This window comes from Grus americana, chromosome 5, assembly GCF_028858705.1.
Source record: "Grus americana isolate bGruAme1 chromosome 5, bGruAme1.mat, whole genome shotgun sequence".
Taxonomy (NCBI): domain Eukaryota; kingdom Metazoa; phylum Chordata; class Aves; order Gruiformes; family Gruidae; genus Grus; species Grus americana.
The window spans coordinates 31,126,705-31,140,060 of record NC_072856.1 but is presented as its reverse complement, the minus strand read 5'-3'; the positions used below and the strand labels follow the sequence as shown (position 1 = coordinate 31,140,060).

Sequence of the window (13,356 nt, the reverse complement as noted above, 5' to 3'; positions counted from 1 at the left end):
GTTTTAAACTAAAGGAGGGCAGATTTAGCCTAGATGTAATGAAGACATTTTTTACAATGAGGGTGGTGAAACACTGCAGCAGGTTGCCCAGAGACGTGGTAGATGCCCCATCCCTGGAAACATTCAAGGTCAGGCTGGACAGGACTCTGAGCAACCTGATCTAGTTGGAGATGTCCCTGCTCATGGCGGGGGGGGGGGGGGGGGGGGGGTAGTTGGTCTAGATGGCCTTTAAACGTCCCTTCCAACCCAAACTATTACATTTCCTGTTAGACTTTTTGTTTTAGCATTCTAGGCCCTTAAAAATTGCAAAACGCAGCTAAAACACACGTTCCCTCCTTGTTAATACCTCGTTAAAAGCAACAGGTGTATTTCCCGTGCGGCTGTAGCCTGCACCTACCGCCGTCACAGCTGAGGCGCAGCTAGGCCTGGCAGGCCGGGAGCGCGGCAGTGGGACACGGCACCCCGGGCTAACCCGGGGGCGCACGCCAGCAGCCAGGAGAGGAGCCGGTGCTAGCCCGCAGCGGGAGGCTTCCCAGGGCCTTGCACCATCCGCGCCACAGGCGCCAGGCGCCATGAGCGACGGTATTTGACCTCAAGATGGCGAAGCTCCGGGCTGGGTCAAGGGACCGCATCGCCTGCCCCCGGCAAAGATGGCGGCAACCCGGACGCCTTTTTTCCTCTCTGTCTGCCCTTCTAGCCGCTGCCGCTCTATGGTTCGGCACGTTATTGTCTGGTGCGGCGCGGGAGGGCGCTCTGGCACGGCCGCCTCTATGGTCGCGCGGCGCGGTGCAGGTCGGACCGCTGACGGAAGGGGCGGCTCACATGACCCTGCGCAGCGCGGTGGCGGCGGCTTGGCGCGGTGTGTTCGCGGCCTAGAGGCGCCCCGGGGCTTCCCAGCCGGGCCTCAGGCGGCCGAGCGGCGTCCCCCTGCACCATCCCCGACCCGCGCGGCTTGGAGGGGCCGCGGCGGCGCTCCGAACGCGGCTTCTGCTCCGCAGCGAAGGGGTGAGAAGCGAGGGGCTGCGGGGGGGATGGGAGGGGGAGGGAAGGTGGCGGCGCTTCAGCTGCCTGCTGAGAGGAGGCGCGGCCGGGGCCGGGCCGAGGCCGCTCTGCCGCGCCCCCGCACCCTTGGCCGCGGCCGGCGGCCTCTCGCCGGCCGCGGTCCGCGCCTCGGCGGGGAGGCGGTGTGGGCCTAGTGGCGGGGTGGAACGGGAGAGCGGCCTCGGGGAGGCGCTCGCGGGAGCGTGGCGGCGGGGGCCTTTCGGCTCCTCTGCCGCCGAGCAGGCGCGGGAGTCCCTTCCGCCTCCCGGAGTCGCGGTGAGGAGCCGGCCCCGGCTCGGCGGAAGGCGAGAGGAGCCCATCTCACGCTCGGGACGAGGCCCTGCGCCTCTCGGCTGGGAGCGGACGAGCCCGTGGCGGAGCTTTGCCGGCGCCCGAAACTGCTCCCCAGCCGCCTCTGACTGTGAGTGGGACTTCACTTTTCGACGTTGGGGGAACGGGTCGTGAGAGGAAACGTTTCCCGACGGTATCGCGCCAGGGAAGTTAATGTCCTCAGTGTGGACTGGGGTAGTCATCTTAAAACACGTGTTAGCAGCCTGTGCATAAAAGAATCTGAGTGATTCATCCGTGTCAGTAGCGATTGTGATGCGTATATTGATATATTTTGCTCATGATGTCTTTTTCCATTATAGAGAAAGGCTTTTGTCTGCCTGAAAGAAGAGAGTTGTTTAGGGTTTTTTTGTTTAAATACAACAAACATCCCGAACACAACTTTTTTTTTTTTTGGTAGTGGGTCTTACATGGGCTTACAGGAAGTCAAATCTTAAAGTTCTATAGTTCTCAGTCTATTCAGATAAAAATGTACGCGTACGGATTGTTAGTAATTTTTTGTGAGGCAGGAAAGCATTTCTTCACGTATTGCACCAGCATTTATGGAAGATGGTCCAGACCAAACTCAAAGAAGGAAGAACAGGACAGTTTCTTACTTTTCCTGTAAAGGAGTGGCATTGCATATAGTGCTTCACGTTTCTCTGCTTCTGTCTCTCGAGTGCCCATTCACGTGAATGTTGTAATGCCACAGCCATGTTAGTCTTTTGGGAAGACTTAATAGCAAAGTTAGAGAATCGCTTATTTGACTGACTGCAGCTTTGTATGGGTGCAGAGGCACTGAATTAGGAACTAAGTCAAAGACCTTAAAGTTCTGGTGACATGCTTAACGGAGCCCTGGTTAAAAGGGCTTTTGGACTGGGACTTTGGTTTGGATAAGCATGTTGCTTTTGGGGTTGCTTCATAATAATAGCTTGGGATGCAGTTTATTTCATGGCAGTTGGTGCACATTTTCTAGATCACCTCTGAAAAACAGGCTTGAGCAAAGATTAGTTTTGTTTGGTCATAAATAAATATATCTAGAAAATCTGTAATATGTTTTATCTCAGTGTCTGTTGTGTTTGACATTGATGCCTTGCTTAGCTTGCAGCAAATTTTGGAGAAAACTGTAGGGTGCCCTGAGAAAGTGAACATTTTCACTGAAACAGTGGTTTGAAATGAAAGATTTTTCTTTTAGGGAGCGCTTTTTTTTTTTTTTTGTAAGAAGGAATAAGATAAACAGCATCTCCAGTGGGCGACAAACTATGGGGTTATATATTTTTATAATGGAACGGCTTAAAAATCCATACATCATGTAAAGAGTGATGTAAAAGCCTATGTGATAGTACTGACTTTAATAGTTTGGTTTACTGCATATGTTTTCTCCAGTTGCTTTTGAAAATGCTTTTGTTGATCAGCTGCACCCATCGTATAATAAAATATATAAAATACTTTGTCATAAATTAGAGGAAACTATTATTCACTCTCTGTTGCTGCCTAGGTATTGACATTAGAATCAAATGCCGAAGCATTGTGTGATCCTTAATAAGAATTATTCTAATTCTTAAAGCATTAAAACTACTTTTATGTGTGAAAGCTTTTCTTTAGGGACATTTCAGTGAAACATAACAACATGGATGTACAAATCAAATGTGTTGGTATAACATCTCTTTAACCAGGGTGTTACTAAATAGCATAGTGTTATACACTTACCATAGGTGTGGGTTTTGTCAGGTGCTCTTGTAATAATCTAAACGTTAAGATTATAGTCAAAGCTGGATTGTAGTTAACTTGGAAAAAAAAATTCCAAACAAGTTTTGCACTTACAGCTCCCTTATTTGAGGGACTAACTTGCACAGCTATTTTGTTCAACTTATGCTAGACTTAAGTGTACAGATTTTTTGCGGTGCAGAATTGTATTGGAAAATGTTGAAGAGAAGTTAAAATTGGACAGAATGAAATCAAGCTGGATCAGCCATACTGTCGTTGCTGTTATGACACTATATGTATGTATTCTTAAAACACATTAAGTTTATGCATTAAGACTTCAGGAATTTTACAGTTAAAGTTAATTTTTAGTATAACAGCAGCTCAGCAGTAAGTATTGTAACTGTTCCATGGGGAATGTAACTGTTTTGAAAATGGTAAAAACGTTTTACAGGTTTTTAAATAAAAGTTGTGACATGTAAACACAGAGATATTAAGGAGATTAATCCTGTGACTCTGGTAGAATTATGAGGCTGTCCTGGGTAGGTGATATAATTGTCAGTTTAAAATACATTAGTCACCAGTGATTTTTATTAAATTTACATTCTGTTTATGATACATCTTTTCATCCCTTTATAAAAAAAATGGAGTGAATTGGAAAAAAAAAGTTTAAAGAAAAGAAAAATTACATTACCAGTGCAGCCAGACCAGTACTATCTTCTCGCATAGTCAGTCCCCTTTTATTGGGACTTTTGGGAGTCAGAGATAAGAAAGAAGCATGGGGCAGCAATGTCTGAATGACAATGACCCTTGTTTCATGGTAATTCCGAATTCTGTGTGGTCTCAGAATCCAGCATGCCCTCAGGCCAGCCCTGTGCACTTGTTTAGTTGTACCTCAGAGCTAGTGTGCTTCTAATGGACACAGCTCTGGCCCAGCAGGGATAGCACTGACTCATAATTAACAAGTCTCGGTGGATTTTACCAAAACTTAGAGCCATATGGGTATTCCTGTACTCTCTCCAAGTTTCAGAAGATTGGTGCAGCTGGCTCTGTGTGGTGTTTGGTTCCACCAGGACTTATTAACTCAGAAGAGCAGTGTATGAAAGCAACTGAACTCCTTCTAGGCCAAAGTTGAACCTGGAATATTATAGCTGTGTTTGTGTGGCACTTGCTTTAGTTAATAGCTGGGTCTGCTTAGAGTAAGCTTAGATGTTTTGCCATCCATGACATCATTAATCTGCAGCTTAAAAAAATTGCCGAAGGCTAATAAAGTGTGCACCTACATTACTGTGTTAACTCGAATCAGGAGTGTGCTTTAAGTCTCATAGTCATCCTCACTTGGGAAGCCTTTTTTTGTATTGGTTTGCACTATGCCAGTGGATGAACTGGATTCTTTTTGAATGAAAATATTTCAAAAAATGCACTCTTACTTGCAAATGGGCATTCATTCCAGTGGGATGGACCTCCTCAAAACATGTAGGGTGTACATTATGGTCTCGGCTCCATCTGTTTTGTTTAAAAAGACCCACTCCTGTTGTACTGCCCTGTTTGCTGGCACGAACATGGCCTACATTGACTACGCTTTGAGTCAGAAACCTGAGACCAATCTGTCATTTTGGGGGCTTTGTGATTCGTATCCGCAGAATCCAGTGCATTTTGTTCCTCTAGTGCTTCCACGCTGCAGTGTGAATGTACCTGAACACTCAGCAGTAATAGTGGTGACCAGTTTTGGTTTCGTTTGGAACTGAGAGCCAACCTTTTTTGTAGACTTGACTATGTAAGGTTCCTGAGATAATAGTGGAAGCAAGAATACATGTCTTGTTAGTTGTGCTAAGAGTGATCTTGAGTTTTATATTATTGGGTGCTGTCTGTTACTGGGTCAGTAATACACACGTAATAACCGTGAATAGTAAATGATGTTAAAACAATCTTTACTCTCCATGGTCGCATATTGACTCTCAGCTCACGGGCTATCGTCCAAGTTGAGCTCTAGAAGATGTGTGAACTGGGAAGTTAAAAATAGATCAGAGAACCCTCGTCCAAGCTTTTAACCATCTCTGTGCTGGAATTTGGGGATCTCCCCAATGTTGTCTTAAATACAGTTCCTGTCAATGTCCCAGTTCTTTCTGTCATCTTGTTCCACAGTTGCATTGTGTGTGATCATTTCTTGTACAAGAGAACTACTTGCCTTACTGAAAATGTATTGCAAGTTTACTTCTGTTTTCAGATACTGCAAAAGATAGTTTTATTTTAAAGAAAATGTACAAACTGTTAAATGCTGTTTAATTCACGCTCCTTGTAAACTATTGGAATGAGGAGTTGGATATCGTTTTGGTTTTCACTTCATTCTGAAACACTTCCCTAGAAGTGCCTTTTTTCATTGTAAAAGAAGACTTCTACTACATTTGTAACTTAGTGAATAGCTGGGGGAAAAGAGTTAAATATAATTTTAGTTTGTAGTTGAATGTCCACATAAAGATTTAAAATAATTATGGACACATATCATTTGCACTGCTTTTGTAATTCAGGTTTGGGAACTGACTAGTACAAGTTTCCTTTTCTATCTTTTTGACAGATTGTGACTGGAAGAATGTCTTTTCCACCTCATTTGAATCGCCCTCCTATGGGAATCCCAACACTTCCCCCTGGGATCCCACCTCCACAGTTTCCTGGCTTTCCTCCACCTGTACCTCCTGGTGAGTTATGTTAGTCTATGGAACTGTTGTAGAAATAAATTATCTTTTATTATTCTGAATTGTATTATTTACAGAAGTTATTGACTCTTAATGTATTTCAATAACTCTGATCCGTGTACACTGCAAGTGAGTTTCTAGTTTTCCTACAGATCATGTCAAGTGAGCAAGCTCCTTTTGGTCTACCAAAAGCTGCTTGCTTCTGACCAGAAATCAAACCATTAGAGACAATACTGGACTTTGCCTTGACTTTTTTTTTTTCCCCCAAGACTGAAGCTAGGTGATGATTTTTGTTAACATTAGGTATTCTAAGAGCCACTGTTTTGACAGTAGTCTATGATTTTCAGTGCCTTTCAAATAAGCCATTGTAATAGCCTTTGGAAATGCTTGGATACACTGTGTAAGTGTGTTGTGAAAGTATAGGAGTAACTTTCAGAGAAAGTCCAAGTTTGTGCATTGTTTTTCTCCACTTTTTTGTAAGTCCCACTTTCTTTTATTCTGCATCTTACATGCTTTCCTCCACACATCTTGCAAACTTACTGTTATGTTCCTCATTCCTTCTATTCTTCCCAGAATTAATCCCACCTTTATTTTTTCTTCATCTGTAAGATCCACCTCTGTTTTTTGCATTGAGACTTTAATTTGTTGGTCTGGACCCACCTTCTTTCTGTACATTGCCAGTATAGATAGGTGACTGGAGGCAGGAGACCACAGAGCGAATGAGAGAGAGGAATACTTCAGAGAATTACCCCTTTAAAATTCATCACAAGGGCTGCAGAAAATAACTCCTCTCTGTATGGTCTTAAGCTGTGTTGTGCACAAGTGTTTTGTAGACAATAAAGGCATTCAAAAACCAGATGGCTGAACTCAGGAATGGTTTGTGCACATCCATTCATCAAGCTAATCCTTACTTGCATTAATCTTTCTAAACTTTTTTCCCCCCAAGATCCATGAGATGTTACCTATTTTCCGCTAAAGGCAGAGCGCTCTTGATTAGGTAGTATTCTCCATCAAAAATCTCAGGTTAAATTTTAAAACCATGCCTCTTATCTTTACTAGCTCCAGATTATATATACCAGGGTGAAAAACACCAGATACTTTAAAAATAACTTTCTGAGTAATATTTTAAAATGCCTGATACAAGTTTCTGCTCTGAACACTTGCTTCTTAACATGTATGATAAAGATCTTTTTGTTCTCTTGCTGTGTTCGACTTTAAATAAAAATAGTCTTGTTTCAGTATCAGTAATCCAAACAGTATGTAGAGTGGAGGAGCCTGGTATTAGGCGAGAATTAAATTTTTCTCTGCACACTAGAAACAGAATTTGCTTACCTGTGCAGATAACGTATTTTGACAGGTAGAGAATATGGATCTCTCATTTCTTACCGCAAGTGTATCAATAGAGTTGAAAATGCCACAGTGATTTTATGAAAGCCTACTCTGAAGTTATTCCATACGTAAGATCACAGTTATAGTGGCTTATAATATTATCTTTAGCTAGCTGTTTGGCCAAAATGTCATGTTCTAGTTATCTTACTCAGCCTATAATTTTTTGTAAAGTTTCAACTAGAGCAGTTTGTGTAAGAATGAAGTTAGGAGAAGTGTTTAACTTTACCTAAAAATATGACCATTAAAACCAAGAAGTTCTAGCATTTCCATTTCTAAGTGTGGAAGATCTGATAAGGAGGCGATTCTGATAAGTCTTGTCATTTCTGAAGATTATTGGATACCATTAAGATGTAAAAAAAATTACTGTTCATATGTAAGAAATGCTGTAGTGGGTCAGACCAGCAGTCCATACAGCCTGATGCATTGTCTGGGCTGTGGGAATGCAAGATGGTATTTAGGGTGGGCGTGTACACCTGTCTGCTTTCTGAGTCTGTTCCCTCATGCGACTGTAGTGTTAAGGATGTTAAAGGAAATATGAAAGACTATCTTTTGTGGACCTGTCATTCATGAACACTTTGATATTTTTTGAGCCTGCGGATACTGTCCACCTCCACTGTCACCTCTTGCACCAAATTCGAGAAGTTCATTACCCACTGTGTAAAGTGCTACTTTCTTATGTCTGTCTTAAAACTCATTGCCTTCTTAGTGTCCCTCTCCTGCCCCAGTTCTGATGTGGGAGTTGAGTGAGTTGTGTTTTGTGGTTTTGTACACCTCAGTCATGTTCCATACCTTCTGAACCTCCACACTTGAAGAATCTCAGAGTGTAGAGTCTTTCCTAGTAAAGCAGCTGCTTCAACACTTAAGTTATGCAGTTGCTTTTCTCTAAGGCTGTGTCTTGTTCATGGGTTGCAGAGGCTGGGTCTGTAGGCAGTAGTCACGGTATAGGTGCACCAGGCTTTTGTATAGCAGCTAAATGGTGCCTGTGGTCTTGATCAGTGTGTTTGCTGATGGTGCCCAACATTTTAGTGGATTTTTTTAGCTTCTGCTGAGCATTGGGCTGATAGTTTCAGAGAACTGTCAGTGATAACAGAAGTATCTTTACTGAGTTGTAATTTTAAAATCCAAGTTCAGCATCATGATAATTATAGTTATAATAGTTATAGGGCTGCACAACCAGAGTCTTGTCTTGGAGTAGTTCCTCCAGACTGTGAGATGCCATGGTGCATTAAAACTGAGAGCATGGGAGAGCAATACACCTTTTGATTCTCTGAATGGTTTGGAGGGATAGGAGGTAGTATGACTTGAATATGAAGGGACTCAGGAAGAAGATTGATGGAGAAAATAAATGATGGAATCAAAGCAAAACCAGAGTGGATGAGGAGAAAGCTGGATAGGGTGTCTGAGGAGAAGTGTTGTTTCAGGACTAAGCACTGGAGAAAGTTGGGGGAAACAGTAGGTTGCAGAAGTTTGGTTAGGATTTTATGAATACAGCAGTAAGAGAGATGGAGAATGGAAGGATCAAAAGGAAAAGATTGAGAGTAAAAGATGAAGAAAGTTTTTTGTAGGATGAAAAAAAGAGATCTAGGATCCCTAGAGGGTATTTCTCTGATGAACATGAGATTGACTTCATTGTTCTTGAGTCTCAATGTCTTTACTCGCCAGCAAGTAGTTTTGAAATCCATTCACTTAATATCTTTAACCTCCTCTAGCAGTTGGCATGGAAGGATAAACAGCCTTTATTACGATCTGATATTGGCTCACATGATAGTGCTTAGAGGGAAAGAGGGTATTGCATGGTTCCACGTGATTAAATATAGTTTTAAATTAAGTTTTAGAGGCTGTCAGGTATTCATCAGGTAGGGAGCTTCTGGATCAAGGTTTTCTATGCCATTTTATTAAGCTATTCCATAAATAGTAACATGAAACCTGGTGGCATTCTCCACAGGGCCTCATCCCTAAGCTGTATGCAGAATCGATTGGGCTATGACAATTGAGCAAGTCAGGAGCGAGATTATAATCTGTAGGACTTCAGCTGCTTTTGCTCTCTATGGAATTCCTTGCCTCATTCATCACACAGCTATCTTCTAGCACAATACTGTGGTTTGAATGTCCTTTGAAAATAGACTTGTTTGTGATGAACAAAGTTGAAATGGTAGTGTGGTAAAAGTGACCAGGATGCACATGGTATATTAGTGTACTCGGGCCGTGCTTGAATGCTTAAGGAATTTCTGGTAATCAATACTCTGAAATTCTTATTTGACCAACATTGCTGTCTGGTTTGGAAATCATGTCCACAATCAGTTCATTTGTATTCATCAGTAATCTCAACGGGGGAAATTAATATTAATGTCTTGCTTTTCTCAGGGACCCCTATGATTCCTGTACCAATGGGCATTATGGCTCCTGCTCCGACTGTAAGTATTTCAGTGGGGATGAGGCGGTAGCAAAATAAAATGGAGAGTAAAACGTAGTAGGTGTCAACAGTATTTTTGTTTTGCTCTATTCCATCAGAATTCATACTATGAGAGGAAATGCTTCACATTAAATGCAACTATTATGCAACTATTATGCTAATTTCTGATCAAAACAAAGTTTGAAGTAATGTTTGGAGCTGCTAGGTGCAAAGCTGAAGCAATTACTGTTCTTGCAAAAAGGTGTACTTCTTTCAAATACAATGATGTAGGCTTTGCCTTTAGGTCATATGTGGTCTTCCTATGCAGTGCAGTTAGATCAGTTAGATTCCAGTTCTCTTGCTTTTGAGTTTGTTGGCCTAACAGAGCGCTCCGGAGGCATCACCTCATCCATGTTTATAAGGCCATCATGCTGAGTTGGCCAGAAGGTGTGTGGAGACAAGCTTACAAACAAGCTCTCTTTTCCCATATTGCAGGGGAAGGAGTAGTTGTGTGTAATATGCACCTATGGATGTTAGAAAAAGGACTCTTCGTCTTCCTAATTTCTAGTTGGAAGGAAGCTTTATGATTTTTAGGGGATGGAAGGGGGCTCTTACATTTTAAAGAGCTTGACTTCCAGGTGAATTACCGTTTCTAAGATTTTGCATATGTGAAATCTCCCCAAAATACTGAGTTTTTTGATAGCTTGTATTATCTGTTACAGGGGCATATGTTCATGGTAGTAACTGGTTTATTTAAAACAAAGATACTGAAACAAATGCGTTGTTCAATTTTCTGATTGAAATAATTTTTATTAAGTGACACTTCTAGAAGGGTGTTTTGAGAAGAGGGACTTGGTGCACATGTACTGTTAAATCCTAAGTGGAAGGAGAGAAGTGCAGCAAAATGGAACAGATCATCATGCCTATCTCTGTATGTTATTTTATAAATGTTTACTCCTTAACCCAAAGTGAAAGGCCTTGGCTTCTGTATTAGATAAACACTGCTGCTTTATTCACTCTGTGAAAGCTTTAAGAGCTGTCGTGTCCATTGAAGCCTTTTGAGTCAGAGTTACTTTTCTATTTGCAGCTTGCTTTTTTAAGAATTTAGTACACTATTAGGTAAGGTACTTCAAATTCCAGTGACCCAAATGTTGCAAATTAGTTATTTGTAGAAGAAATAATACCTAATGTTACATATGTTCACCTTGAGACCTTGCAGTAGCCATGTTCAGGTAGACCTTTTTTTTCTGTCTATCTTTGCCAGAAAATGGCAGTCTCTTTTGTGTTGTATAAAGTGTTTAAGCCTGAACCACTTACTGGTGTCTCACTCCATAAGCCTAACCAAGGTTTGTATGAAAATTTAATTTTGAAATACATGTATATCCCTAACCCTTTAATCTTATGGATTTAAATATGGAGCGGGGGACACAACACGGACCAAAAAAACCCCCAAAACCCAACACTTAATTTTATACCTTCTCTTCCTCTTTTCTAGGTATTAGTTCCTACCACAGTGTCTATGGTTGGAAAACATTTGGGAGCCAGAAAAGAACACCCTGGCTTAAAGAATAAAGAAAACGATGAAAACAGCGGTCCCACTACCACTGTTTTTGTAGGCAACATTTCTGAGAAGGCTTCGGACATGCTCATACGGCAGCTTCTAGCAGTAAGTACAGCGGACTGCTTGTTAAATTTCATCCTTGACTGATGAATGTAATGATGTAATGACCCACAAGCAGTGGATTGAAACTAAAAGAGTTAGTCCCACTCACTGGAACAGCAGTCCATTACGCTTGAGTTTAAAGTCAGCAAGTGAAGAGTACAGCTTTTTTTAAGCTGTAGGTGTCAGTGAACATAGACGTATTTTAATTTAGTAGTGTTTACCCTTTTTACATGTCATCTTTTGCAAAAAGTGGTTAAGTTTTTGTGATGTTTTGAACATAAACAATAATATTTAATGAATAATATTTATCTTTAATGCAGAAATGTGGCTTGGTTTTGAGTTGGAAGAGAGTACAAGGGGCATCTGGAAAACTTCAAGGTAATAGTTCACACTTTTCAAAATCTTTAGTCAGACTCTTGTTTTTATATTTTATATTTTATCATATACCTTAAGTATATGATACTTAATTGCTAAATGCTTCCTAGTAAAGGGCTAGTATTTTCTGTCCTCGGAATCAAGACAGAAAGAGAAAAATAAAGTTGAGAAAGGTTAAATGGGAAAATGTCTCGAGGGTGTAATTTTGCTCACCTTTCTGTTCTGAGACTGAATTGGGAGTTTATAGACCATCCCTGAGAAAGGTTTACCATTTTGGACTTAGCCTCCAAAGGAGCATATTTGCAACACTCTTAATAATGTCTTCCATTGCTATGTATTATCCTTCTCTGTTAAGGAGATTTACCTGATGTAAAATTTATCTTCCTTATCCTCAAATTGAACTGGTTTCTTTTTTCTTGTGACTTTTCTCCAGTGGATACAGGAAAAAATTTTGATTACTATTTTTTGCTGTTGGTGTTTTCAGATCTTCCCTAGGTTGTTTTTTCTAAGATGTTACTCAGTTTCTTCAGCTTTCTTACATATCATACTTTGTTTATTTTGCTCTAATAAGGTGTTTTTCTCATTTACAACTTTCTGTAACTTGTGAAGAACCTAGTTTGAAATTGCTCTCTCTCTACGTTAACAGTGAGCTGTTGATTGATGTCCTTGGTCTTCAGACAATTCCAAATCTACCTGAGACATGTCTTCATATAGAATGCATTCATTAGTTAAGACAGGCGTGTCAAAAGCTTTACAAATACAATGTATTGCTTTCACCTTATTCACTGGACCATTAGTTATAGCAAGGACTAATGCAGTGAATGATCTTTTTGACTTTTTATGATGGTGTACTCCTGGTTTTAAAAAAGAACACCTCTATGTTCCAAGTTTATTGATTCAAACCATTTTTTTTTACACAAAGTAGATTACCTGAGGAGCTTTAACACTTTTACTTTTCATTTCAATCATTCATTTCAGCTTTTGGATTTTGTGAGTACAAAGAACCAGAATCCACGCTACGAGCACTGAGATTACTCCATGACCTCCAGATTGGAGAGAAGAAGCTGCTAGTCAAAGTTGATGCAAAGACAAAGGCTCAGCTAGATGAATGGAAAGCAAAGAAAAAGGCTTCTAATGGGGTACGTATATAACGTGTGACTTGTGTTATTTTGGCAGGAGGGCAATGTAACATGCTTCCTAGATCAGATTGTGAGTATCTATCTTAGTTTCTATTCTTGTCTCTGCCCTTAATTCATTTTAGGATTTCGCCAGAATCCCATTAATGAGTCTGAAGATATGTTGAAAGGCAGTGAAGTGTAAGCTCTTAATTCACCAGCAATCAAACTTATCTGTAAGCTACAACTGAATCTCTAGAATTAATTCTGTAATTCATTCTAAATGAATTACGTAGTAATACGTGCTATACCTTATGATTCTGTTGCTTCGTTTTTATTTAGAAACTCTTCAAAGTATATAAACTCTGCAGGTAATTGTTACTGTCAGAGTCTGTAAATCAGCTGTCTGAGGAGAATTGGAGTTTCTCTCCCCTCTACTGATGATCTGCTAAAACAAATTAATGAAAAGGGAAGAAATAGATCATTCAGTAGATGATGCAGTTATCAAGCAGTGGGCAGCTTACAGACGTTTAGTAGATGGGGAAATTGATTTTGTACCATCCCTTTCTAGAGCTAAGGATCTGTTCTGGAATAATTGCAGGTATTTGATATGTTGAATTTTTGTGAGATACAAAGATACTTAACTGACAAATTTAC

At 40.9% G+C, this 13,356-nt stretch overlaps 1 protein-coding gene across 4 annotated transcripts in view; it reads left to right on the top strand.

Annotated features, from left to right (window-relative positions):
* The window catches only part of RBM25 (RNA binding motif protein 25), a 36,079-nt gene that overhangs the window by 4,284 nt on the left and 18,439 nt on the right, over positions 1-13,356 (top strand). The window contains exons 1-6 of one of the 4 annotated variants that reach the window (XM_054827513.1): positions 793-1,005; positions 5,648-5,768; positions 9,519-9,568; positions 11,042-11,212; positions 11,530-11,587; positions 12,563-12,723. In XM_054827513.1, the coding sequence (XP_054683488.1) occupies positions 5,663-5,768; positions 9,519-9,568; positions 11,042-11,212; positions 11,530-11,587; positions 12,563-12,723 (546 nt within the window). In that variant the 5' untranslated portion in view covers positions 793-1,005; positions 5,648-5,662. Of the gene's footprint in view, positions 1-792; positions 1,006-1,281; positions 1,463-5,647; positions 5,769-9,518; positions 9,569-11,041; positions 11,213-11,529; positions 11,588-12,562; positions 12,724-13,356 lie in introns of those variants that run through there. The other 3 variants (XM_054827516.1, XM_054827514.1, XM_054827515.1) reach the window with 3 other exon arrangements.